Source organism: Lithobates pipiens, unplaced genomic scaffold, assembly GCF_037356315.1.
Source record: "Lithobates pipiens isolate NorthernLeopardFrog02 unplaced genomic scaffold, aLitPip1_a1.2 Scaffold_22, whole genome shotgun sequence".
Taxonomy (NCBI): domain Eukaryota; kingdom Metazoa; phylum Chordata; class Amphibia; order Anura; family Ranidae; genus Lithobates; species Lithobates pipiens.
Window position 1 is genome coordinate 29,082,419 of NW_027507784.1, and position 24,780 is coordinate 29,107,198.

At 45.9% G+C, this 24,780-nt stretch overlaps 1 protein-coding gene across 3 annotated transcripts in view; it reads left to right on the top strand.

Annotated features, from left to right (window-relative positions):
- The first annotated feature begins 7,746 nt into the window (after positions 1-7,746).
- Positions 7,747-24,780, top strand: part of LOC143923501 (nuclear factor 7, brain-like) — a 28,779-nt gene continuing 11,745 nt past the window's right edge. The window contains exons 1-3 of one of the 3 annotated variants that reach the window (XM_077447213.1): positions 7,747-8,090; positions 13,145-13,219; positions 20,073-20,263. In XM_077447213.1, coding sequence (XP_077303339.1) covers positions 7,889-8,090; positions 13,145-13,219; positions 20,073-20,263 — 468 coding nt within the window. In that variant the 5' untranslated portion in view covers positions 7,747-7,888. Of the gene's footprint in view, positions 8,091-8,146; positions 8,201-8,343; positions 8,394-13,144; positions 13,220-20,072; positions 20,264-24,780 lie in introns of those variants that run through there. The other 2 variants (XM_077447215.1, XM_077447214.1) reach the window with 2 other exon arrangements.

Genomic DNA, 24,780 nt, shown 5'->3' on the forward strand with positions numbered 1-24,780 from the left:
AGGACACATGAAAGCCCAATTGGCCCTTGTGGGCAAAGAGGATGATCTCATTTGTTAACCCCCAGAGACCGCCTCCTTATAATGGTCCTTCCCCCTCATGTACCACCCTCCCTGTAACATCCACCCCTGTCAGAGGAACTGCCTCTGAACAAAACCCCAACCGCATTTCCCCCATTCTCTGCAGATGACAGTCAGCGCCATGCGATGAGCAGATCTATATTGGAGATGTTGACTGACGCATGGTCCCGGGGATGGGGAGTTCCCAAGGGAACTACGGCTGGATTCCCACCTATGCATTTTTAGTGGATTTTGCAGATTTGCACTACAGTCCATTTACCATGCTTTCCTATGGAACACTTTCTGTTGTGCAAATCTGCAAAAAGCACTAAAAATGCATAGGTGTGAATCCAGCCTAAGGGCTAATTCACACCTATGCATTTTTAGTGCATTTTGCAGATTTGCACTACAGAACGTTTTCCATAGGAAACCATGTTAGACTGTGGTGAAAATCTCCAAAATGCAAAAAGCACAAAAAAATGCATAGGTGTGAATCCAGCCTAAGAGACCCAGAAAAAGAGTATATTATAGTGAGGTGGACACAGGGGATGCTGATGGGTATCCCCTAATAGAAGTTCCAAACTCTAGAGGTGAACAAAACAGTCAGCCCCTCACTATGTCTGTTTTTAGACCATGGACTGAGAGTGATGTGCAGAAGGCTACCGAGCATATTAAACATCCTAAGTTTGGGGCCCCAGAATTCATTGAAAATATGGAAGGTCTCAGGAACAGTTATAGGCTAAACTGGGTCGAAGTGGAAAGGGCCAGGGGCCTTAAGGAGGGTTCTAGGATCAGATTGGGCAACAGTAAAGGGAAATTGGGACCCCTGTGTAGCCCCAGTGCCCCTTAACAAAGAGGGGAACCACTGGCCCTTGATGGCCAAGATTTGACAGACAGATTGACTGCCTTCTATCAGAGATGCAATCTCCAAAGAGTATAACAAACTGACTGGCAAAAGACTAATATGGGAAGACGAGGAAAGTGGCAGTGATTATCTAAATCAGGGGGTCTCCAAACTGCAGCACGAGGGCCAGATGTGGCCCTTTGCTAGCCTTTATCCGGTCCTTGGGGCACTATTCCTCCCACTGACACCAATGATGGGGCACTATTCCTCTAATTGATACCAATGATGGGGCACTATTCCTCCCATTGATACCAATGACGGGGCACTATTCCTCTAATTGATACCAATGACGGGGCACTATTCCTCCAACTGACACCAATGAAAGGGGCACTTCTACTGAAACCAATGACGAGATACTTTTCCTCCTACTAATAGAGGCACTCTTCCTCTTCCTATTGACCACCAACCCTGAGGTCGTATTTATTCTCACTGAGGCCAGGTCCAGGACATTTTCTGCCCCTACTGGCTACAATCCGGCCCTCCTAGAGTCTGAAGGACATTAAACTGGCCCTTTTGTTTGAAAAGTTTGGAGACCCCTGATCTAAATAATCTACGAGAAGTTTTTAAAGGGTTCTCCGGGCTCCCCGAAGCTGAGGATATGAATAGTGCTTATCCGCAACAGCTAAAGATAGCTTTTGTTAATGGATTAAAACGGGACCATAAGGATTGCATTGTTAAAAACATGGTTACTTACTGAACTGTGTCAGATTTAGCTGTTTTGCAATATGCTAAGCATTCTGAGAAGTAGTTGAAAGCGATGGAAAAAAAAAAAAGAATGTGAAAGTAAAGGTTTTTGTGCAAGGTGATGGAGATACCCCCTTAGGCTGGATTCACACCTATGCATTTTTAGTGCTTTTTGCATTTTGCAGGTTTTCACTACAGTCCATTTAACATGGTTTCCTATGGAACACGTTCTGTAGCGCAAATCTGCAAAATGCACTAAAACTGCATAGGTGTGAATCCAGCCTTAACCACTTGCAGACCGGACCATTTTGGTGGTCAAAGACCAGACCACTTTTTGCGATTCGGCACTGCGTCGCTTTAACTGACAATTGCGCGGTCGTGTGACGTGGCTCCCAAACAAAATTTACGTCCTTTTTTTCCCACCAATAGAGCTTTCTTTTGGTGGTATTTGATCACCCCTGCGATTTTTATTTTTTGCGCTATAAACAAAAATAGAGCGACAATTTTGAAAAAAACGCATTATTTTTTACTTTTTGTTATAATAAATATCCCCCAAAAATATATAAAAAAAACATTTTTTTCCCTCAGTTTAGGCCGATACGTATTCTTCTACATATTTTTGGTAAAAAAAATCGCAATAAGCGATTATTGATTGGTTTGCGCAAAAGTTATAGCGTTTACAAAATAGGGATAGTTTTATAGCATTTTTATTAATCATTTTTTTTTTTTTTTTTTTTTTTTTTTTTACTAGTAATGGCGTCGATCTGCGATTTTTATTGTGACTGCAACATTGTGGGGGACCCATCGGACATTTTTGACACATTTTTGGGACCATTGTCATTTATACAGTAATCACTGCTATATAAATGCAGTGATTCCTGTGTAAATGACACTGGCAGTGAAGGGGTTAAGTGTTCCTAGGGGTGTGTTACTAACTGTGGGGGGGTTGGGCTTTCATTTAGTGTACACTGATCTCTGCTCCAATCACATGGAGCAGAGATCAGCGTCACTAGTTGCTAGGCAGAATGGAGAAATGTTGTTTATACAGCATTTCCTCCATTCGGCTGCTCCGTGAGACGATCACGGGGATGCCCGCGGCGATCGGGTCCCGCGACCAGACTCACGGGGGTCCCGTTCCGCCGGCGCGCTCCCGATGGCAGGGCGGCATCGAATATTGGACGTACCTGTTTGCCAATATGCCTGCCCGTGCCATTCTGTCGACGTACATCGTCGTGCGCTGGTCGGGAAGTGGTTAAGAAGGAAGCAGATGAGGGTATAGACCTTGCAATACCCCTCTTTTTCCTGTTATGAAGGCTCTGTCTGCCATGGGTTGGCGAACGGTATAGGATTTACAAGCTGATAACCAGGCCGTTATACCAAGAGCTCCTGTGGTACCAGATACACACACACACGCGCACGCACACACAATTGAATGATTTAGATCCAGCAAATTAGTTATTTTCTGTGATTGATTTCAGGAACTCCTTTAGTATTCTGGTGCACCCCGACCATCAATTTTGGTTTACCTTCACCAGGTTGCCCCGGGGCTTTTGTGAGTCCCCCACCATCTTTTCACAGTTAATGTCCTCAAGCTTGGCTCAGTTGGTACCCCCAGGGGGAAGCCAGCTCCTCTACTATGTAGAAGACATCCTAGCGCCGTCTCCTTTAGAGGTTTGTAGGACTGACACAATGGCCCTGTTGTATTTCCTCCATGACCAAGGGCATAAGGTAAATAAAACTAAACTCTAGTTGTGGCAACAGCAGCTCAAATACTTAGGGTATAATATCTTAAAAGAAGGTCGACGTGTGGATGAGGAGAGAATTCAAGCCCTCTTTCCAGGTGCTGAAGCCAGAAACAAATGTTATTTTTGGGAACAACAAATTTTCGCAGGGCTTGGATCCCTGGGTATTCAATACTGACCGCCCCATTGGTCCATGCCATACATGGAAACCCCATGGCCCCACATGACACTATAAAATGGAGTGAGGAAGCAGAGACAGCCTTTACTGACCTAAAAGAAGTCTTTGCTAGCTCATCAATACTAGCCTTACCAAACTATGATGAACCTTTCGAACAAATAGTAGACTCAAGGGAAGGTCACATGACATCAGTACTAAGGCCCCATTCACACCTGAGCATTTTGTAGCTTGAAGCCTGAAGCTACAAAACACTGGAGGGGGAAAAAAAAATCTATTCTTAATGGAGATGGTTCACATCTCCACTCCAAGTCGTCTGAAGCTCAAACAAGTTCTGGACCCTTTTTTGTCGCTCGAATTGGGCATTTTTCTTCTTTTTACATTGGTGACCTTTTGCCCTGTGCAAAATCGTGACAAAAAAGCTGCAAAATCACGGTAAAAACCACCGCAAAATCGCGCAATTTTCTGCCTGGAAACGCTACGCTCAGGTGTGAATGAGGCCTTACACATTCACATGGCGGGCGTCAGAGGCCGATTGCTTACTATTCTACAAAACTAGACAGTGTAACTAGAGCACTTCCACCCTTGTGTACTGGTAGTGGTAGCTGCAGCCGAAGCATTTAAAGTGGTTGTAAACCTTTACAAACCACTTTGACCTACATGTAAGCCTAGATTAAGGCTTACCTGTAGGTCCAAGAAATATCTGCTGTAGGTCCAAGAAATTACCTGTAGGTCCAAGAAATATACAGCGCATGCATCGTAGACAGCGGCGTGCAGGCGCACTGAGCGCGCCGCTGTTAACGGCAATGTGCCGCGAGTGGCGGCTCCCGTGCGCATGCGCGGGAGTGACATCCTCGTGGCTCCGTCGAATGACAGCGCCGGAGCAGTGAGACCCACCAAGAAGATGGAGGCTCCGTACTACAGGGGACAGCGGTGACTTCGCTGGCTCCTGTGTCAGGTAAGTGACACATAATGGACTACTATGCGATGCACAGTAGTCCATTATGCTTTACCTTTGCAGGGAATCAAAGAGGAAGTAAACCCATCAGGGTTTACTTCCTCTTTAAGGCTTCAGCATCTATAGTGCCATATCACCCGCTGCCACTCAGTGTACCACATGCAGTGTCTGTTATCTTTTTACAACAATAATAATCACATTTGAGCCCAGCACGACACCTTTCCTGTATGACAATACTTTTGACACGACCTCACCTAACGATACAGAGAAGTTCTACATGAAACCCATCCACACTAATACCACTTCCTACTGATGGTCATAAACATGACGGTACTGCCACAAAGTGATCTCAAAGATGTACCGTTTATCTAACCCTGACATGACGCTTTTTGTTGATGGCTCCAGTAAGAAAAATCCAGATTGCACAGATATAACTGGATATGCAGTAGTCCAACTTTCGGCCAACAAATGTTGATTGGCACGCTAGTAAATCTTTTGGCGGACGACGGTCTGTTGTCAGATTTTCATATCGTGTGTACACCAGTCCTTCACACAAAAGTCCAAAGTACAAACACGCGTGCTCGGAATCGATGCTCGCCAAACACGGCATTAGCAGAAGGTGCCCAAAGGGTGGCGCTCAAGAGCTGAAATTATATGTAGTATGTCGCTACGTTTGTGTCTGTTGGCCGACAGTTGTGTGCCGTTAGTATGAAAGACAAGTTCCTGGCACATGCCCTTCGGAACAAAAGTCTGACGCCCTGTTGGCCAACAATCCGATCGTGTGTACGAGGCTTAAGAGGGGAGGAAAGGTTTTCTCAGCTAAGCACACTGTCGGGGATACCATATGCAGGGGTGATCAGATCAGTTGGCTGCACCTTAAAGCAGAGTTAAGACCAAATTTTTAATTTTTTTTTATTGCTCCGAGTATTCATTTTTTTAAATGAAAAAACTATTATACCTGCTAAATTATGGAGCTTTCTAAAATATACATTTATTACAATGTTATCCCTCCTGTTGTGGCCATTGCCATCATGATTGTGGGCATGTGAAGCCCAATCAATATTTCCTGGATAAGCTTGGAGAGGTGCATGCTGGGTAACCAGCATGCACCTCTCGATCTCGTGCATGCGCGATTCACAGGCGGGTGTAGCGCCGATTGTTTCTAAAGTTGCCATAGCAATGGGCGGCGATGGAGGAAGGTCCCACCCCGTTATGGCAACATAGATAAACGCATCTCGGCGCTGTGATCTGCCCTAAATCACGCCATTTCCTGTCAGAAAAGTACTGCCCACAGACTCCTGGGAAATGATGTAGCACAGGTGAGGGAGGAAGTGACGAAGAGCTCCGCGGACCAGGAAGTGGCAGATTAAGAGGACCACATAGCAACAGGGCGATTCTGGTGAGTATAAAAAATATTTTCCTCCAAATGTTTTTTTTTTTTATATAGGTTTGGAGGAGTCCGATTAAAAAAACAAAAAATTTCACGGTGGAACTCCACTTTAACCACTTGCCGTCCGTCCTATAGAAAAATGACGGCGGCAAAGTGATTTCAGCATCCAGACCGGACGTCATATGACGTTTTCGGGATATTAAGCCACTGCGCTCCCCTGGGGGCGCACAATGCAGCGATCGTTGTTGCGGGGTGTCAGTTTGACACACCGCAATTACGATCTCGGTAAAGAGTCTCAGACGGAGTTTCTTTACCAGGTGATCAGCCGTGTCCAATCACGGCTGATCATGATGTAAACAGGAGGAGCCGGTGCTCTATATATGTTTGTAAATGGAATAAAAATGTATTTTTTTAATGATATATATTCCTTTGATTCTAATTACTATATAATATTTAGCACCTTTAATGTCCCAGGGTTTGTTGGCCCTACCGTTTCCCTGTCTGTTTGTTCATTCAATTTAGGGATGTGGTGCTAGTTTGTCTGTCTCCGCCCTCGCTTTGTTGCTTCACCAGAACTACACCCTTTGGTTCTAAATGCAACAGCGCCACCAGCAGGTGACCCAAGCAATGACACAAGTCCTGACACCCCCCCCCCCCCCGCCTGTGTTCTGTCATATATCTATACCGCTACCCATCAGAAAATGCAACAGAAGTGATGTGATGTGGCAAACAAGATTGCCTCATGTGCATGTGCGATGCGTTCCAGCATGGCCGCTGTGTGTTTCAATAGGTTTCCTAAAAAAAGATGGCGTTCTGCCCCCCCCCCCCCAAAAAAAAAATTAAAAGTCAGGAGTTACACATATTGCAGCTGCTGACTTTTAATATAAAGACACTTACCTGTTCTGCAGTCCAGCCATGTCCTCACCCCAGCCCATGTTTCCATCGGCTCTGGGGTGCTGCCGCTGCCATTTGTGGTAAGGGAAACCAGCAGTGAAGCCTTTTGGCTCCACAGCCGGTGTCCCATCATATAAGGTCCCCCATCCGATAGTGTCCGCTGTGTACTGCGCATACGCAGTACACAGCAACACAGATTCCGAAAATTGCAGAGGATAAACCGCGCCTGCACTGTGAGTCCAGGTTCTATCCCCACCATCCAAGTGGACAAATAGGAATATAAAAGAGCCGAGCGCAGCGAGGCCGAGCCCGAAGCGTGGCGAGTGAAGCTCGCCCGCGAGGGGCCCTCTAATATTCACAACTCTATGTCCGCTTGGATGGTGGGGCTACCACCTCCACTCACGGCGCAGGCGCTGTTCAGCTTCTGAGATTTTCCGAAGCTTCGTCTGCTCCGTACTGCGCATGCGCAGTATGGGGCGGACACTATATGATGGCCAGACACTATCTGCCAGATCACCGGTTCCCTACTGCGCATGCAAGAAGAGCGCTGTGCTTTTTGAATGGCCCAGAAGGGGGCAGAGGGGTAATAAGATCTCATGTTTTGGGGGGGGGGGGGTAATAAGATCTCATGTGTTGGGGGCGGGGGTAATAAGATCTCATGTTTTGGGGGGGGTAATAAGATCTCATGTGTTGGGGGCGGGGGTAATGAGATCTCATGTTGGGGTGGGGGGGTGATCTCTAGAGGACATCCTCTGACTGAACAACACCGCCTGCCAGAGGTCACGTTATATGTCTAGGACGGTGTTGGTCTCCGGGAAGATGGCGGCGCCCTGAGCTGCAGACATAATCTCACACAACAAAAGCAACTCCTAGTGCTGGGAGGGGGAGTGTGTGTCTGTGAGGGAGGGGCCTGTAGAGCGGAAGGGGCGGTCCCGGCGTGTTTCCTCCTCCTCCTTTGTGTGTCTTGCTGCGTGTTCCTCGCTATACAGACCTTTCCTTCCCGCTCACTCCCCCCCGACACACACACCTTTCCCGCGCTACTCCACCACACCACGTGATCGCCTCACCCGCCTTGATATCCGCCATGGCCGCCGTGTCCCAGCCCGAGAACGAGAAGCCGGAGGTGAAGGAGGGAGGAGAGGAGATGGAGAGCAACCCGGAGGAGGAGGAAGAGGAGAACATGGAGGAGGACGGAGAGGACGGGGGAGGGGAAGACGAGGAGGAAGAGGACTTCACCGTCCACATCGGGGCCACCTACTCCTGTAAGAGGCAGGACGGCACCTACCGTGAGTACCTACCTCATATATCGTCTATATGTAACGTGTGTGTAATACTCCCCTCCCCCATCACCTACCTCCCCCCACCTACTCCTGTAAGAGGCAGGACGGCACCTACCGTGAGTACCTACCTCATATATCGTCTGTATGTAATGTGTGTGTGTGTATATAATGCTCACCTACCTATCTCACCCCTCCCCCACCTACTCCTGTAAGAGGCAGGACAGCACCTACCTGGAGTACTTACCTTTTTATATATCATCTATGTGTGTAATACTCCCTCCCCCTGTAAGAGGCAGGACGGCACCTACCATTAGTACTTACCTCATATATCGTCTATATATAATGTGTGTGTGTGTGTGTGTGTAATACTCCACTCACCCCTCCTTCTACTTCTGTGCAAATACAGTGTGACATAAAATATTGCAACAGCTGCCATTTTATTCCCTAGGGTCTCTGCTAAAATATATATATATATATATATGTGTATAATTTTTTTTTTTTTTTTTTTTTTTGGCAGTTCTAAGTGATTTTCTAGCAGAAAATACAGCATTTTTACTTTGTAAGCAACAACTGTCAGAAAATAGGCCTTTAAAGTGGTTGTAAACCTTTTACAACACACTTTGACCTACAGGTAAGCCTAGATTAAGGCTTACCTGTAGGTCCAAGAGATATTTGCCAAAAGACAGGCACCGCTGTCTACGGCGCATGCACCATAGACAGCAGTGCACTGAGCGCGCCGCGGTCAACGGCGATATTCCGCGAGTGGCGGCTCCCGTGCGCATGCACGGGAGTGGCGGCTTTGCCGATTGACAGCGGCGGATCAGCGAGACCCACCAAGAAGATGGATGCGCCCTACTGCAGGGGACAGCGGTGACATCGCTGGCTCCTGTGTCAGGTAAGTGACACATAATGGACTACTATGCGATGTATAATCCATTATGCTTTACCTTTGCAGGGAATCAGAGGAAGTAACACCCATCACGGTTTACTTCCTCTTTAAATGGTTAAACTGAGTAGAAACATTGTATCTCCATTGAAGACTTCAGCAACTTGCATTGACCTCTATTACAGAAGTCATTTGCAATTCCTTCTGAAGTTATGCAGATTAATTAAACTCCAAATAGCAGGCGATATATCGACTAACCTCTGTGTATAATATCCCCACCCCCCTCCCCAGAACTAGAACCTTCAGGACCCCGATGCCTACCCCCCCCCCCCCGACAGGGCCCTTTCCTCGGGGGACAAAACAGGGCTCCATCACAAGTGGGTGGTTGCATATGAAGCCCCCCTAAAGTGTACCTTTTAAGTGAATGGGGCTGCACTGCAACCATTCTGCACCTGTGCATTGCATGCAGCATAGTGATGCATTTAAAGGGGTCGTCGACCCTCACTTTTTTTTTTCACCTATGCATTAAGGTGAGAAGACACCTGGCAGTGATCCCCAGCCCCTCGATTTTACTTGCCCAAGCCCTGGAACTTCACCTGGCGGAGATGGGCTCTTCCTTTGCTCGGGGGGTTCTCGGCTCCTGATTGGATAGATTGATAGTGCAGCCATTGGCTCCCACTGCTGTCAATCAAATCCAGTGACGCATAGTCAAGTCCAGCATCTGTGTCTATGGACGCAAATGCTGGACTCAGGGTTGCGAGCGCTCGGCGGATCCTCTTATCTCCAAGGAGTGATATCGGAGGTCCCTTTGGAAGAGCGAGGTTTGGAATTTTATTCAAACCTGTTCACGGTTCCAAAACCAAATGGAGATGTTGGACCCTTTTTAGATCTCAAACGTGTAAACCAGTTTTTACATATCCTTTCCATTCGCATGGAGTCAATCCGATGTCTCCATCCTACAGGGGGGAGAACTTCTGGTGTCAATCAGCATCAAGGATGCTTATCTCCGTGTGCTGATTTTCCCCGCTCCATCAGAAATTTCAAGATATTCCCTTGGTCCTCTTGACAAGGAAAATTGTTTTCTTGGTTGCCACTCTTCTTGCAGAAGATATATCAGAGTTGGCTGCTCTGTCTTGTAAAGAGCCATATTATTTGTAAGGATAAGGTTGTATTGCAACCTCATCCTCATTTCCTACCAAAGGTTGTATCAGGTTTTCATTTAAACCAGGATATTGTTTTGCCTTCATTTTTTCCACAACCTTGTTCTGTGGAAGAAAAATCACTACATTCTCTTGATGTGGTGAGAGCGGTCAAGGTCTATTTGAAAGCGACCGCTCAGATTCGTAAAACAGATGTTTTTCTTGTGCTGCCAGAAGGTCCTAGGAAAGGACAGGCCACATTGAAGTCTATTTCTAAATGGATTTGTCAAGCGATTTGTTCAAGCTTATGGCTTAGAGGAAAATTCCTCCTCTTCATATTAAAGCGCACTCCACCAGGGCTGTTAGTGCTTTTTGGGCAGTGCGTCACCAAGCCTCTGGCTCAGATCTGCAAGGCCGCAACTTGGTCTTCAGTCCATACATTTACCAGATTCTATCAAGTAGATGTAAAAAAGTCAGGAGGATATCTCCTTTGGGCACAGTGGGCTACAGTATAAGTCCTCTTGTCTTAGTGCCCTACTTTTGGTGTCTCCCTCCAGTTGCCATTGCTATGGTACATCCCACATAGTACCTACTATGGCCCTGTGTCCCGTGATGTACTTCAAAGAAAAGGATTTTACAGGTAAGCGGTTATAAAAATCCTATTTTTAGCTGCCAGGGAGGGGGCTGGGACAAGCGCCATCAGATTGCGTACAGTAATGCAGATTCTCCTGTTTACTTGGCGACCTCTGTAATAGGAAGTCCTGTCTGGCTGCGATTGGACCACTGTTCTGTCTATCATACAAGGTCTTTTAGACCCCCGATCCCTCCATAAAGAGTACCTGTCACCAGGGCTGGACTTACCATTGGGCTTGACTGGGCTCAAGCCCATGGGCCCCACCCAATAGGGGGCCCCGTGGGCCCTGCCGAGATACATAGCCGAGTGTACTCGGCTCAGCTCCACTCAGTCCCGCCCAGTCCCGCCCTATGAAGGACATAACACAGGGACTGGGCGTGACTGTGAGCCGAGCCAAGTACACTTGGCTACTCTCAGCTCCGCTCGGGGCTGCAAGAGGACCCGAGAGCCGCCGAGAGGACCCAAGAGCCGCTGAGATACACAGGACTCTGTATCTCGGCTGCGCCATTTTTAAACTTCAAGACTGTAATGACAAGGCTGCAGATGGATGGACAAGGCTGCAGATGAACACTGATAAGGCTGCAATGATGGGCATTTAAATATACGTTTTTTTCCTTAAACTTCCCTCCTAAAAATGTCTTTCCTTAAAATTCCCTCCCAAACTTGGGGTGGGTGTTATATGCAGATAAATGCTGTAATGTACACAAGGTAGGGCCCGAAAGTGGATCAAGCCCAGGGGCCCCCATCACCCTAAGTCCTGCCTGTCACCACCTATTACTGTCACAAGGGATGTTTACATTCCTTGTGACAGCAATAAAAGTGATCACATTTATTTATTTATTTTTTTTTAAACAATTTAGTCATTTTAAAATCAATAAAAAATATTTTTTTTTTAAAGTGCCTGCCGTCCCCGCGAGCTCGCGAAGCAAAGAAAACGCATACGGAAGTGCCGTCCGCATATGTAAACTGTGTTAAAATCACACATGTGCGGTATCGCCGCGATCGTCAGAGCGAGAGCAATACTTCTAGCACTAGACCTCCTCTGTACCGCTAACCTGGTAACCGTAAAAAAAAAAAAAGCGTCGCCTATTGAGATTTTTAGGTACCGTACTTTGTCGTCAATCCACGAGTGCGCGCAATTGTAAAGTGTGACATGTTTGGTATCTATTTACTCAGCGTAACATTATCTTTCACATTATGCAAAAAAATTGGGCTAATTTTACTGTTTTTTTTAAGTGTCCCTTTTCCCAAAAAGTGTTTAAAACACCGCTGGGCAAATACTGTGTGACATAATGAAGTAATTTTCTAGCAAAAAATCTGGATTTTAACTTGTAAACACCAAATGCCGAAAATGGGCTTAGTCATGAAAGGGTTAAATACGGGATTTGTAAAAAAAAAAGTGGCAAATCATTTTTCCTTCACAATTTTATGTACCACTTTGTGTTGGTCTATCACATAAAATCCCAATAAAACACATTTACGTTTTTGCTTGTAACATGAAAAAAATTGGAAAATTTCAAGTGGTATGAATACTTTTTCAAGGCACTGTATAACATGGGGGTTCATACTCCATTATTATAGTCTTGAAATATGATATAAAACATGTTCCTGGTGCTTTCTATGCATTTAAATGGAGAGCGGTTCCATGTGCAGAGAGCGGTCGGCTGCAGGATGTTCTGGAGAAGGAAAAAAATGTAGTGCTAAAAGATGTGAAATCAAATACTAAAAAACAAAGCAAGAGTCCACTAGAAGTCCCTCCAGAAAGGTGGTGGGCCACCGGGGCTCAGAAATCAATCCTGTAGAAGGGGAGTCAGCGGTCCGCTGTACTTGAAGGAGTAGCAAAATCCAAAACAAATGACGAAATACTCTTACCAGAGTTGGTGGACCTGTATGTCAGTGACACCAGATTTTATAGGCATAAAACGATAGTCACTTGGAGAAAGCTGGCTGTATAAGATCTTTCGCTGTCCACAATCGTCCGGGAGGTTCGGCAGTCCAAAGCACAGGCACCAAGGAAATCAAAATGTTTTTCAGATCACTCGAAGTACACAAGGGGAAAGTAGCATGTAGACATAAAAAAAAAAAAACAGGCTCCCAATGGTGTAGAACTGAGTACAAATTGGAGTTTTTATTTGCAAAAAAAAAGCCAAATATACAAATTTTAACAATAAAAGATAAAAAGTTGTGATAACATGGTTTAAAAAGCAATATGGGAAGCATAAGAAGCACCCCTACGCGTTTCGTCCAAGTTGGACTTCAACTGGGGCATGTTGTCCAGTGTTCATCGCATAGTTTATTGAAGGGGGGACGGGGGGACTCCTGTCTCTCTTCAGGGATTTGCTGGGAAGGTGATCCTCGGTTTTCCGGAATACTCATTGTACTTCTTGTGTTTTCATTACAGATGATGCGGAGGTGGTGAAGACCAGAATGAACAAGCAGGCCGGAAGGGAGGAGTACTTTGTCCATTACGACGGCTGTGAGTACACATTGTATATGAAGGAACTTCCCTTCTATGAGACCCCCCCATGTCATCCACACACATTGGAGCGGTTCCTTTTAGTCACCTTTTTCTATATGGAGTTTTGTGTGTCTTATTCTGTAGTTCTTTTCATGTTTGCATTTTAAAGGGGTAAGTTCACCTTCTCGCGAAAAATGTTTACGATGAACGAACAATGAATATTCTTGACATCCCTCTGGACCCTGCTCTACATAGCAGCCATCTTCTATCTTTGCTGCTGGTGCATCGGATCTTATGTTGCGATTCACAGCCTTGGCAGGAGTATCCACCATAATGCTCACTGTGGTAAGCGCTTATTGGTCAGGTCTCTGAGGCTGCGTCCTTAGTTGAGGAGTAAAAAGAAATGGTTCTGATTGGTTGTACTTGCCATTGCAAACATTTTGATGGATACTCAACCCAGCTGTGTACAGATCGCTGCACAGGAGCCATCACAGGCACAATGTGCAGCAGGGTCCTGGGGGGTGGCCAGGATATTTGTGTTGTGAAAAGGGGAACTTGCCCTTTTATTTCATCTGTAGGTCTTGACTTCGCCCATCTCCATAAACTTTTAGGATTAGTATGGAAGACGAGTTCAATGCAGGGACCACGTCACGTCTTTTGTAGTTCTTGTACCATCTTTTCCCTTCTTGCCTTTTTAAATGTGACCATTGGTACCCTCACAGAACACTTATCTATGGCCATCACTTTTTGATTGACTGAAATATTTAATAATTTACCTAAAATAAGCTTTATCCAGAAAAGAGAAACTGGAAACAGAACAAGCTGGATAGTGCAGAGCAAGTGTGGCTAAACCCACAACAGTAAAATCAGTGTGTGTATATGCAGTAAAGCACGCTTGTTATACTCTATGTAGAACCTAAGGGGTGAATCCTCTGCTTTGTGTAAAAATGCTGTTTGATCTTGTCTCCTGATCCTCCCCTTCTTCCACTGTCCCCAATGCATTCTGATAATGCAGAGCCAGGGGACAACTGCACATGCTCAGTTTGGCGTGCGTTGCTAGTTTTTTTTTTTTTTCTTAGGAGGATGCATGTGATCAGGACAGGGCCAATCGGCACTGTCCAGAGGGTCAGGGGTCTTGCAGTCTCCTAGGACCGCTGGAAAACTCCTCCTACAAGCTTTTTACCAGACTCTGATAGTCACAAGGTTGCTATATACTGCTGAGGAAAGGTACTTGTCCATTTTTTTTATATTTACTAAAATACCGGTAATTTAATTTCCATGTTTTTGTGTACTTTGGGAGACCAGATATAGTGACTGCAGGTTCCTGGATTTAGTAACACTTCAACGAATAAAAATCTAATTTTAGAATAAACATTCTTGATTGGTGCATATCACCATGAAGAACTCATTCAGTGGAATGTCAGGTATCCCCAACAGTTGCTTTTGAACAATCTCGCTAGGTTTCCGGCAAAAAGGGAGATGCAGTGACTACTGAGGTGAACACTGCAAGAGCCGAAGGGGAAGGCAACTACAAGAACAATAGATGGTGGACATCACACCCTGAAACATTTTGGTGCAGTGGACTTGCAAGGCTACACCTTCTTTCTCTCCCCCTTTCCTATCGGCACTAGCTATTGAAATATTCTTGTACAGTAATACCTTTTTGGATTTCAAGCACTACCGCATGTGGCCAGAGGTGCGGGGGCGCCAGAGACAATCTGTTTCCGGCGCCCCCGCACATCTGGACATGTACAGTACTGCATAATCCAGCAGTGACTGTGGAATGCATTATGAGTGCATCCATTGGTTCTAATGGGGAAACTTCCTTTGATATACGAGTGCTTTGGATTACAAGCATTCTGGAACAAATTAATCCAAGGTACTACTGTAGCTCCTCTCCTGCTGAACCACCTATTGGAACTTTCTTGTAGTTCCCTTCCCGTGACCCAGCCTTTGGATGTTCTTACAATTCCCTTCCCATTGAACCGGCTATTGGGTAAGGATGAGCTCTGGCATGTTCGCAGAGCCCCCAGGAAGTCGGCACTGCGCTAATCACAGGCAGTGAGACATTGTCCGGATGCATGGCTGCAGAGATCGGGAAATAGCTCACTGCCTGTGATTAGCACAGTGCCAACTTCCTGGGGGGGCTCTGCACTTGGGCTGTGCAAACACGCTGGAGCTCATCCCTACCTAATAGCCGGTTTAGTGGGAAAAGAACTACAAGTACATCCCATTGCCCTACTATTGGGACGTCCTTGGGGTTCCCTTCCCTTTTTGGTTCTTGCAGTGTCCGCCTCAGAATATCTATCTCCCCTTGCATCTTTCCTCTGCTGTCAACCTGGTGCGAGTGTTTACAGACACTGTTGGTGTGGTCAGGCGTTCCATTGGAGGGTTTTCTGGTAAAATGTCAGAATTGGGTCACTTTATTGTAAGTTCATACTTAATTTTTATTTTTTTTACATTAAAATGTTAGTATACCCAGGAGCCTGCACTCACTATATCTGGTCTTCCGCTGTACACAGAACATGGAGATGCAATGATTTTAGTAAATTGAAACTGCTAAATACCTTTTTGTCATCAGTAGTATATACGAGTCTTGTGCCTTAAATACAGAACATGTATCTCTGGTTAACAAGCTCTGGTTAAAGCTTATATAAGGAGTTGTCTGGCAGTCCTAGGAGACTGCATGACCCCTGAACCTGTCTGGACAGTGCTGATTGGCCCTGTGCTGATCACATGCACTCTCCCAAGAAAAGAAGAAACTCTAGCACAGTTATGGTGAACCTTGGCACCCCAGATGTTTTGGAACTACATTTCCCATGATGCTCAACTACACTGCAGAGTGCAGGAGCATCATGGGAAATGTAGTTTCAAAACATCTGGGGTGCCAAGGTTCGCCATCACTGCTCTAGCAATACACTCCCAAAACTGAGCATGCGCAGACTGACTCCAAGGCTCTGTTCTACCGGGAGATGGATTAGGGACAGTGGAAGAAGGGCAGGATCAGAGAAGATGGGCTCAAACAATTTTTTTTTTTCCTACAATGCAGGAGGGTTAAACCCCTTGGGTCCAACACAGTTGTTAAAGGTTTTTTTAATTATAGTTCTATCTGCCTTTTGGATCCTGTTGTGGTGGGATGTCTACTCTTGTAGATGACACCATAACACAAAGGGTGTCGCTGGGTTTGGTTCACGTACAGAGGGCTTTCCTATATTGCAAAAATGTTTTTGTGTTTTCTTGGTAACTGAGGTCAGTGTATCCGGTGAGTGCGTTATAATCCTATCAGTGGTCTCATTTCTTCTCACTTTATGTGATTTGTTATGCATGAAATCATGAATGCATCTGATGGACTTCCGGGCTGTATATATTGTCTTCTCAGGCTGCTCGTTAACACTATATCCCCAAGGTAGTGCAAAGTGACTGTTGTGTTAAAGGTTAACTCCACCTTTTTAATACCTTATGCCCATACCTGGGGTGTAACATGGTGCCAAGCACCCCCCCCCCCCCCCCCCCCCAGATTATAAATGGTCATGGCTGTAATGGGCTCCAGCCACATCAGAGATGAAAGTCGTGGACTTCTCAATGGAACAAAAGTGCGGCGATCACCAAACTCCCAGACCTACTCCAGCTCTCGAACTGGGTTTTCATACATTGGTACAGTAATGGAGAAAAGATTCTGCAGAAGCCCAACATTGCATCTGCCACCAATCACGATTGCAATGCTTTGTGGAATCTTTTTGCAAAAATACCTGCACATTTTTTTTGTTTGCAAATATATGTGCAGATACATTTTTTTTTTTTGAGCTTGGCCTTTAACATCTGGGATATGAAAAAAGTCATACCCACTTAGATGGCTGCAGAATTGATCAGATGCTGCAGCTGTCCTCTGCAAGCTCTAAGACTGATGGATCACATGATCGATCGTTTTTCTATCTTCAATGAGCAGAGAGCTGTGACCGTCAGCGGTTCTCTGCTCTGTGCCAATCACTGGGCTGTAGAGGCGGTGGGAGTGGCAGGCTCAGGTTCTCAGCAGCTTACCCGAGTGGCTAAGCCAGCTGCCAGTAGGGCACATGGGCGGATTCCAACGTTATTGTCGGCATTCCTGCAGAGCCTGGACTGGCTCTCTGAAGACAGCTGACAGCAGCTTTAGACCACTGTTGGACCAATACAGGTTACAGGAGTGCAGAATGAAGTGTACTACAGTGACCTACAGGAGAAGTATAGTCAAAAGATCTTTGGCCATGCTTCTGCTTTAAATAAGGAAGCTAGCTCTAGAAAATGTAGCGAGCCCTGCCTTGGCATTTCTGAACAGTGAAATCCAAGGAGCTTGGGGACTCTGAATCTTCATACAGCTTTAGCCTAAGGGTAGGCAACCTTAGCATTATTCTGGAATTGCACGTTCCAATAGGCATTGAGACTGGTGTCCACAGGCATGATGGGATAGCTTTAGCACATCTGGAGTGCCATAGCTGCCTACCCCTGGTCTATCTAGCCTGTTCAAAGCATGGTTGTTGGGTAGACTTTACAAAATATGATGGCTTGCAATTTTCTAGCTACCAGGACATTGTGGTGACATTTTTAATTAACTTTTCTTGTATTTCTGGTTCCCCTTTGTATTCTACCATAATTAATATAAATGTTGAACTGCTTGTTCAGTGACTGAGACATGTTCATACTCCGTGTGTGTTTTGTGATTGATGCTATTTTTCCCACAGATTAAAATCCTGACCCCCTTGATTGCAAGCGGTTTCTTCTGGTTTTCAGGAAACCATTGACATAGACCTCAGTAAGGCACTGGGCACGGCTGAACCAAACTGCGTTGGTGTTAGATTGTTCCCCTTCCCTCCTGGTCTGCACTTGCACTGCTCTATGGAAGTGTTCACAACACCACAGTGATCCTTGCTTCTGTGCTCAGTGATCTATGGAGAGTTCTGTTCTCTTCCAAGCGGTCCCAGGCACAGTACACATAAAAGATTGAACTGTTTGTAAACCCCTTGCCCTATTTTTTTTACATATAGGCAAGTTTTTATAATGCTTACCTATATTTTCAGTAGATATATCTCCTAGACGTGAGCCGTTTAGGAGATATTTCATGCACACTGCGCCGATGTCATTGCGGCATGTGCAGTGAAGAAACGGCCCTCCGTGCCGTTGCTTCCCTAGCATGTGCTGTGGTGTCGCACGGCTCTGGCCAGTCACAGAGCCGGAGTCCGTGGCCCTGGAAAGGAAGATGGGTGAAGATGGATGTTTCCACCAGCAGGCTTTCTTGGCAGGTAAGTGCCAAATAATGAGCTAGAATGGAATGCATGCTAGCCCATTATGCTTTTACTTTGCAGGGTAATAAAGAGGAAGTAAAACATATCAGGGTTTACTTACTCTTTAAGTTCACCTTTACAAAAAATAAATGCACTTTTTTTTGCAGGTTAAATGTGCGTTTATTTTAACAGGAGCCTGCAAAGCATTGCACCTGGGTTCAGCAGATCATGGGTGCAATGCAGGTCTCCTGCAGACTGTCAGTGTAGGCTGTCGGCTCGTACCGCTTATATGGGCAAGCAGTTACTGACGGGAACAATCAAACTGCTACAGTGATCAACAGCATCCTGGCAGTTCATCGAACTACAAGACAGTTGCAAAAGCTGTTGGTAATTGTACTTCCCAGAACTATGAATGCTGTGGGCAAGGGTGGGCCCTCGCACAGCTGCTGCTTTTTTTGAAGCAGTGAGTTTGGGGATAAGATCCCTATCTTGTTGATCAGGAGAGGCTGCAGCAGTGTGAACATGCTGCATGGTCCACCTTAACAGGTGGAATGTATAACATGTTCCCAAAGTTGAACTTATAATTTTTAAAGCAGAACTAAGTCCTCCTATCATTTACAGTCAAAGGAGCGGCCATCTTTAGTCTCTGCTTGATGTGCAGCTGCCATGGTTCTGCTGATCAGTTATGACTCCAGCCATTTGATGGTTTGAGAGCACAACCAATGTAACAGCATTTCTGGCATGCCGGGAATATAACTGTTTCTTGAAACTGTTAAATTGATGGTTTTAGTTCTGCTTTAACCATTCCTGTGCATGGTTGGGAGCACTTAAAGGAAGCAGACCAAGGGGGTGAGCCGTGCCCAGCTACTATTAGAACTGACAGGGTGAGAACACTTTGATTTGGCTGACACAATCCAAATTTCCAAAAACTTCACCAAATTTTGGCTTAAAAAAAAAAAATTCCATCCTGCTTTCTCTGCTATGATTGGTTTAATTTCTTGCTCTGCATGAAATTGGCAACAAACTCATTAGCAGGGATGCATTTGACTCTTATTTTTATTTTTCCCTTCTATTTTATTTTTTCTACTTGGTTTCGTTGTGAAACCATAGTCATACACTATGTTGCAGCTTCCTAAAGCTGAACTCCAGGCACAAAAAAATGTTTTGATCCGCAATAATCTGTGTGCAGCAAATGCCATTGAAAATCCAGAAATTTCCTTGCAAAAATTAGCAGTTATGTCTTTTTTTTGCTTGAGCAGAGCTGTGGGAGGGGCCTGCAGGCTCCACCCACTCCAGGCGCCCTGCAGAAAACTATAGAAAGGGGGGCGGAGACCAGACCAGTCACCCTGCACAAGGAGAGGGGGGCAGCACTGAGCGGTCTTTGCCTCTATACATGAGCTTTCTGTAATCCATTGTCAGTGTATTACTGTACAGATCTGGAATAAATGATGCTCGCCAAGTTTCAGGAAGATTACACGTGACAAAATTTGCTTAACCTGGAGTCCAGCTTTAATTTTATAATTGTATGAGCTCAGACTTGAGCCAAGTTTTCCCCATTTCCCTGCTTTTGTTTTATTATGAAAATTACTTATTGTGAGCTCGCTTTTCTCCCACAGTGAACCGCCGCCAAAACGAGTGGGTGGACAAAACCCGACTGGTGCTGCCTAAGCCAGTGAAGGAGGAAGCGAAGGAGGAGGAGGAGGAGGAGGAAGAAGAGGAGGTGGGCAATGGACCGGACCAGAAGGCCTTGGATAATGGAAAAACACCCCAGAAGGCAAAAACCGAGGATGGCGAGCCTGAACCGAAGGTAACGCGAGGCGCAAGTACCGCCCATCCACTCCGTCAGCTCTCACCGCATGTTTGGAATTGTTAATTCGTCCTGCTGATGGCGGCTCAGTGCCTCTGGCAAGTTGCGAATGGCGTTTGTGCGCTTGTGTCTGTGCCAGACGGGGTGTCTGATGTAGCTGACGTTTATCCTGACCGGTCTGTGTGCACGTGGAGAATTTCCACCGGTGCCAAATGGGGGGACGGGATGAATCTCGAGTGTTATTTCCAGTGTTCCATGAACACCTATCTAGTTAAAGGAAAAGTGCGCTTTTCTCTCAAGCCCCATTACCCTGCTCAACATGTTGCAGACATGGGGAGATCTGTTCTGTGGAGGGCACAGATCTTCTGTTGGGAGCCTTCTGCCAGCATTTGTAACCTTAACCCCTCCCAGAACAGCCTGCCAAATCGATTTGGCTGATCATGTGACCAATGTGATTGGTTGTCACATGGTTTGGAGCTAGTCCTGCCGGGTCCAAGAGCTGTCCTTCACAGCTGCTTCTATGTGCTGTGAGCTCACGCTCAACATTGACTGCCCAAGGAATGCGTGTGAGCGGCATGTGGGAATTAAAGCCCATCCTTTTGCCACTGCACGTATGTTAGGCAGGGGTTGGAGGTAGTGAACCGCATCCAAAAAAATAAAAATTGGACCCTGGGCAGTTTTAAATCCTAATGTACTAGTATGCATACTCGCACATTATGACAGATGTACCTGAAAACAAAGCCCTCCCAGCGGCACTGGGGGCGCTTCCATCTTCCCCCGGTCATCTTTCCGGGTTTGTGGGCTTCAGGAATATGAATGGCCAAGCCGGCGATAACATGACATGGCTCTGAACAGCATGGGTAATGCCGTTCCTTCAGAGCGCATGCGTCACCAGCTGCATCTCAAGTAAATATCTCCTAAACGTGCAGTTTATTAGATATTTACTGTACCGAATAGGTGAGCCGGCTTACCTAATAGGTAAAAATCACACATGGGAGTTTACTCCCACTTTAAGACTGGTGAATGCGCAGCAGCTGGGAGAATACACATGCTGCAATGCTTTGCATCGGGCCAAAGCAGGATCTACACCCGCTGTGGCTTTCGGCAGGAATTAGTGCCTGCTGAGAGCTGCCCGTTCAATGTTCTGGTGCCGCAATGCAACGGCCCCCAAAAACATGCAATGCATTGCGGCGGTAAAGCAGGAGATGGTGGTAAAAATGATATTGGCAATGGTACTGGGATGCTATCCTCTGAGCTTTGGTGACAATGTTTGGTTGGAGGTCCCATGCTGTCCTACCACAGCCAATATCCCCTTTCAGTCTCCAGCAGAACTCTTTACTCCTGCTTTTCCAAGTTCTGTACTACAAAGGTGTTCCGAATTTAGTTGAATTCAATATGACTGCAGTGGACTATCACTAGAGACCTCCAGGCACTTGTCGCTAAATCCCAGAAGATCCCGAGGGCCTGATGTGTTTAGTGTTTGGAGACCTTGGCCTGAAATACCATGTACATCTCCAGAAGTTGAAACCAAAAACGTTTTTGTGATTTTTTTTTTTTTTTTTTTTTTTTTTTTTGGCATAAAGCTTCTGTGGTTGATTTTTGAGGCACAGGTTTAATTCCACTTTAAAGTGGTTGTAAACCCTTACAACACACTTTGACCTACAGGCAAGCCTAGAATAAGGCTTACCTGTAGGTCCAAGAAATATCTCCTAAACCTACACGGTTTAGGAGATATTTACTGAAAGACAGGCACCGCTGTCTGCGGCGTGCAGGCTCACTGAGCGCGGCACCGTCAACGGCTCCCATGCGCGGGAGTGACGTAATCGCGTCTTCGCCGAATGACAGCGGTGAGACCCACCGAGAAGATTACAGGGGACAGCGGTGACATCGCTGGCTCCTGTGTCAGGTAAGTGACACATAATGGACTACTATGTGATGCGATGCGATGCATAGTAGTCCATTATGCTTTACCTTTTGCAGGGAATGAAAGAGGAAGTGCACCCATTAGGGTTTACTTCCTCTTTAAAGATTTGCCTGTGTATAGAGTAAGTCTACCTCTGTAGTCAACGGATATCTGTTGGCATGATGGAGCAGAAAAGGGACGTGAGATCGTGCATCAACTGTCTCAGCCCATGGATGCCATCATTGACCACCATGTTCTCCCCCCCCCCCCCCCCCCCCCCCCCATTCAGTCCATGAATGTGTGCCATGAACTATAGTAATATGTAGTAAAACGCACTTTTTACCAGGAGTGGAACACAATGGTGTGAGGTCAGCCTTTAAAGCCCAACTCTGAGCACAATAATCTTACTAGGGTTGAGGCTGCTGAAGACTCCAAAGCCAACCCCTGTAGTTATGGTCCTCCTAAATCCTGGCAAATCTCATCTCCATGTTGTGTAATTTAGTCAAGTGCCTATACTCCATATTGATCAGACTTCTGATCATAAAGCCCAACTCTGGCACAGTGAGCTTACTAGGGTTAAGAGCAGTGGAAGACTTCATTGCCTCATTAGCCACCTTGTCGATGGCTGCTTTCTTCTACTTCTGGCAGATCTGCTTGTACAAATCCAGGGAATATTGGAGCTGCTGCTCATATGTAAGAGCTGCAGGTCTTGGGCTCCTGTGCTGTCGTCATGTCTCCTCCAGGGCTCTCTGGGGCTGTGTGCTGTAATGGTTGGAAGGAGAGGGAGGCAGAGAGACTCTTGTAGTGCTGGACTCTGAGATCTACAGCGCATGCATCCCAAAAGTACAGCAGCAGATGAAGTCTTCAACTGCATGAACCCTAGTAAGCTTGTAGAAGAAAGGGGCTGCCCACTGGAACGAAAAGTTTGCTTGATGGGGATCTTTGTCGCACAGGTGATACAGGACCAAGGTTAATGTTTCACATGGCTATACCTTGCTTGTTCACAACCAACAAGCACGGTATATCCATGTGAAACGTTTACCTTGGTCCTGTATCATCTGGCATGCAACAATAAAGATTCCTTTCAAGCAAACTTCTTGTTCCAGTGTGCGGCCACTTTCTTTCTTCATTAGTAACGGTGGTGAGCCGGAGCAAGCACCTGGTTGGCCTGTGGTGTATGCTTGTGTTGTGAACCCTAATAAGCTTACTGGGCCCAGACTTGGGCTTTTAAGATCCGAAGTCAGTCAGGTCAATATAGTGTATAGACCATTGACAAAGTTCTCCCAATGCCTAAATATGGAGATTTGCCAGGATGTGGAAGAAGACCATCACCATGGGGGTGGCTTTTGAAGCAAATATGTTTTCAGCTGCTTTAACCCCTAGTACAAGGATATGCAATTGGCGGACCTCCAGCTGTTGCAGAACTACAATTCCCATGAGGCATAGCAAGACACTGACAGCCACAAGCATGACACCCAGAGGCATGATGGGACTTGTAGTTTTGCAACAGCTGGAGGTCCACTAATTGCAAATCCCTGCCCTAGTGTGTGTCATAGTCATAGTTGGGCTTCACAGGCTGACCTCACACTGATGTGTTCTGCTCTTGGCAAGAAGTGTTGGCCCATATTACTGTAGTTCATGGCATGGGTTCACAGCTTGAATGGAGGACAATATGGTGGTCACTGGTGGCATTCATGGACTGAGGCATTTGGTGTAAGCCTTCCATGTCCCTTTTCTGCTAACTTATTGTGCTAATCGATATCTGACTAGGGAGGTAGACTTCCCCCATACATGAGCTTATCATGGGTTCAAAGTGGAATTATACCTCTGCCTAAAAAAATTGCCCCTGGGAGCTTTAAACCATAATGTAGTTGTATGCACTGTATATTGGATTTTTGTGGCAGACTTGCCTGCCAAGAGATCCCCCTCCAAGTGCTCCGTTGTCGGAACTTTCAGCTGTCACTGGCACTTTCATCTTCACCCAATATATATTTTTTTTTTCCTTAGGTTTTTGACTCTGGATCAGGCTGTTGATGTCGCTCCCGTGCATGGCAGTCTTTTCACAGCACAGACTGATATAAATGTACGCTGAGCTGCACATGCACGGCTTGGTGTACACAGACAGGCATGAAGGATGTATGATGCCTCTATCACAAGTCCTACCTATCGGTTTTTTATTATTTTTTTGGGGTTTAATTTTTTTTTTTTTTTTTTTTTTTTTTTTTTTTTTTTACTAAGCCTGACACCCCAGGTGTGGAAATCTTTCAGGTACTGGGTCACCCATGGTTGATTGTACTTTAATGAATTCCGTGAAATATTTGGCTCTAATTTTTAAAACCCTGCTTTGAGGGGATGCAGTACCTTTATTTAATTTTTTTGGGGAGTGAGGTTGTACAAAATGCCAGTTAACCCTTCCTGAAAGATTCCCCCCATCACTGATTTACTCCTCTTCCAGCCTGTCTACAGTTGTATAAATGGCTCCAGCAGCCATTTTCTCTGGGGAAAAAACCCTATTCACTTGAATGGGTCACATCATTTAGTGGGAACTATGTCCGCTAAAAGCGATGGGCGGTACAATTCCTGCCGTGGCCACATACCAAACCACCATGGCATG